The 2,992-nt window shown below is 46.1% G+C and overlaps 1 protein-coding gene across 1 annotated transcript in view; it reads left to right on the top strand.

The window, feature by feature from the left end:
• pik3ap1 (phosphoinositide-3-kinase adaptor protein 1) overlaps positions 1 to 2,264 on the top strand; it is a gene marked incomplete at both ends in the record, with an annotated part of 102,915 nt that extends 100,651 nt beyond the window's left edge. Inside the window, one exon of the mRNA XM_084321863.1 lies at positions 2,027 to 2,264. Within this exon, the coding sequence (XP_084177989.1) occupies positions 2,027 to 2,264 (238 nt within the window). The remainder of the gene's footprint in view (positions 1 to 2,026) is intronic.
• Between the last annotated feature and the right edge of the window lie 728 nt (positions 2,265 to 2,992).

The raw sequence follows: 2,992 nt of genomic DNA, 5'->3' as shown, positions 1-2,992 counted from the left end.
GGAGTGACGGTGGTTAACTTCGACGCTTCATCGTTCAATGGTAACGTATTATTATTATTGCTTAAGCTTTAGCAGTCTGCTCAGAGATAGAGGAAATGCATACAGGTTAGTGTGACGCACCTCTGTGTTCTCCTCACGTGACTCACAATAGCCAATCCGCCATCTTGCTCAGCTCAGCTCTGTGCGGGAAATACGGACCGCCTCCCCTGCCCTCTGCTGGCCGTGCTGTGTGTGTGCACTACAACCAATGCAGTCCCCGTCGAAACTCCGTTTCAGTGTAAATAGAAACTGAAACACAACTGTGATTTTGACGGTATTGATTTTCAATACCCGTCGGTATCTCTAAATACCCCGGTATACCGTAATACCGTCATACCGCCCAAGCCTAGTGCAAGCATAGTCGTAGTACCCTTGAATGAGTGCTCCTGTTAGAGTCTTCAAGGTATTCTTGTTTACCAGAGAGGAGATCCGGTACAAGAATCTAGTTTGTTGGTTGACTTAGTTTTATTACATTGGATGCCATTTTGTCACAGGAAAGATTTGCCTCTAGGATGGAACCCAGGTAGGTAATTTCATCTTTCCTTTTCCTTGTCACCTTCACCTAATATGTTTTCATCTGGTCAGGTGCGCCATCACCGAATATGTAATTTTTTGCATCTGTGTCTGGTCAGGTGCACTGTCACCTAATGTTAATATGTTTTCTTCTGTGTCCACTGACACAGTGGGGGATGTTTTAAAAATAGAATTTTTGCTTCACCAAAAAATTTGGTCAGCAGCCGCCACTGCTATGGATACAATACTATGGTCATTTGACAGTAACTATCTTCTGTCCAAGATGCAAAAAAGAATCCATTTTATCATGAATACGTTTGCGCGTTATCCCGTGGTGAATATAAGTAGCCTATAGTTTCACACATTCATATGTTCAAAATATACAATAATGTATTGGTATAACCCTTTTCATGACCCCCTTGCGACCCCCGGGTCGAGAACCCCTGCTCTAAAATAGAATCGCATTCCTTTGTTCCTCGCTGACATTTGCATCCGTTCAGACACAACACTCGTCTCGACGTGGGTTCAGAGCGCCGCATGGACGTGTGTAAAAAGCCCGGCTTTTAGCCCGTAATAATGACTGCGGTGTGAAAAGTCACATACATTTTCCCTTTTACGTTGCCGGCGTTTAAAGGGAACTTCAGATAGTCGTGTCGAGGAATGCGTAGATGCCTGATGCCTGTGTCTGCGTGCATGGAGGCTGTTTATGGAAGGGAGAGGTGGGTGGGGGTGGGGGTAGGGTGCTGTGGGGGGTGGGGGTGGTGGGTCTTCTCAATGAGAGGGATAAGCTGGAGCTCTGAAGCAGCCCTTTCGAGCCATGTTTGGAGCTGCATGGTGGGATCCACACACCGGGCTGGATAGCTTCTCTCCTCTCTCGCTCTGCCATTTGTTGACAAAGCAAAAAGTCGAGCGGCGTTACGTAACGGCCCTTTCTCTCTCGTCGTCCCATGGTGCGCCGGCGCATGTGACAGGAGCCCTTTTGTGTGAGCGCCTTCTGTCTGACAACAGCAAAGAGACGCCTGGCTGAAATCTGTCATAGTTCAACTTGGTAGTCCCCCACCCTCCCCCCTCCCCCCATGTTGATTTTTCGGAAGTCAAACAAAGGATGAAAAATAAAGGATCGTTCCGGCTCATTCCAACTGTCGGGGGTCATAACAAGTTTCTGTGACTTATCATTTTTTCTTTATTAAACAACACTGCCTTGTCAGAACTTGTTCGTCACCGTTATATAATGTTGCCAGTTGCCTAATTCCACATTTAGCGTTTATGTATTAGTATTCAGCGCGGTGGATCACTTTATCTTGTTACCCCGCAGGAATGAAGAAAGCTGAGAGAACCAGTAGCTAATTCCAGATATCCTCAAATGGTCTCTGGTACGTACGGTGGCCTGGGTGGGCCTTGCCAAGGGGTGGGGGGGGGGAACAGAATGTTTTTATGAGGTTCTGCAGTCGTTGAGTGGGTGCTACATTCCCAGGTGGCATGTGGTGACAGGTCCATCTGGGCAACGCCTTTTGTTGAAACCAACCAGCCCCCCTCGGGTGGTCAGGTTCAAGGTCAAACCTGGGTACCTAAAGCAGAGCGCGGGGGCAGAGGCCAGAGCCTTCACAGCACAGTCTCACTGGGCTGACGAGACCTCTGAGGCTCAGGGAGAGATCTTACAGACGCTGTTCCGGGACCTACTGTTTGGTCGAGTGACGGGGCTTCCTTCATAAGACTCGTTGTGTACAGCGTCTCAGAGAGGTAAGGAATGTCCCCAGCGCAAGAAATTATGTCTTTTGGGCATTCGTAGCGTTTTGGGAATAGCTTGTTTTAGACAAGTATTTTTAGGAATAAGCCGGAACATTTGGCTGTACTTTGGTGGTTTTATGGGAAATCATTCGTGCAACAACTTGAGCAGAGGTACTGACTCCACAGAGAGGAACAGTCGCGACAGAAAGTGTGAAAACAACAAGTTTTGTCTTTCTTTTTTTTTTTTTTTTTATGCCTTTCCTTTTAGTTAGTACATTTTTTTTATTGTAATAATAGCAGTAAGTAGGTAAACCTTCATTTATAGAGCACCTTTCAATACAATTACAAGTGTTTCACAAACTTTAAGATCAAAATGAAAAAGAAAAGTTTGCCATCTCTATACATATATACAATATAAATCATTCATATTTAAATGTGCAATAGCCATAGGTGTGTGATGATCCTCTGATCTTCCCGGCATAGATTTTAAACACATCCTAGCGGCGCTCAATGCTACACACACTGGAACGTGAATTTATTGCATGAGAAGCCTCGGGGGGGAAATACACTCACTGGGTCATCAGTCACGACACTCTCGCTTTAAAGTGATCCATGGAATTTTTAGACAGACCCGAGGGGCTATCTCAACGGTGGTAACAAACTGGAATCCCGGGCCAATCACACCAGCGATGGATAACACTTCCACTGTTTG

This window comes from Notolepis coatsorum (assembly GCF_963971535.1).
Source record: "Notolepis coatsorum genome assembly, chromosome: 9".
Taxonomy (NCBI): domain Eukaryota; kingdom Metazoa; phylum Chordata; class Actinopteri; order Aulopiformes; family Paralepididae; genus Notolepis; species Notolepis coatsorum.
The sequence above is the reverse complement of the archived record's forward strand: the minus strand, read 5'-3'. Positions and strand labels throughout refer to the sequence as shown.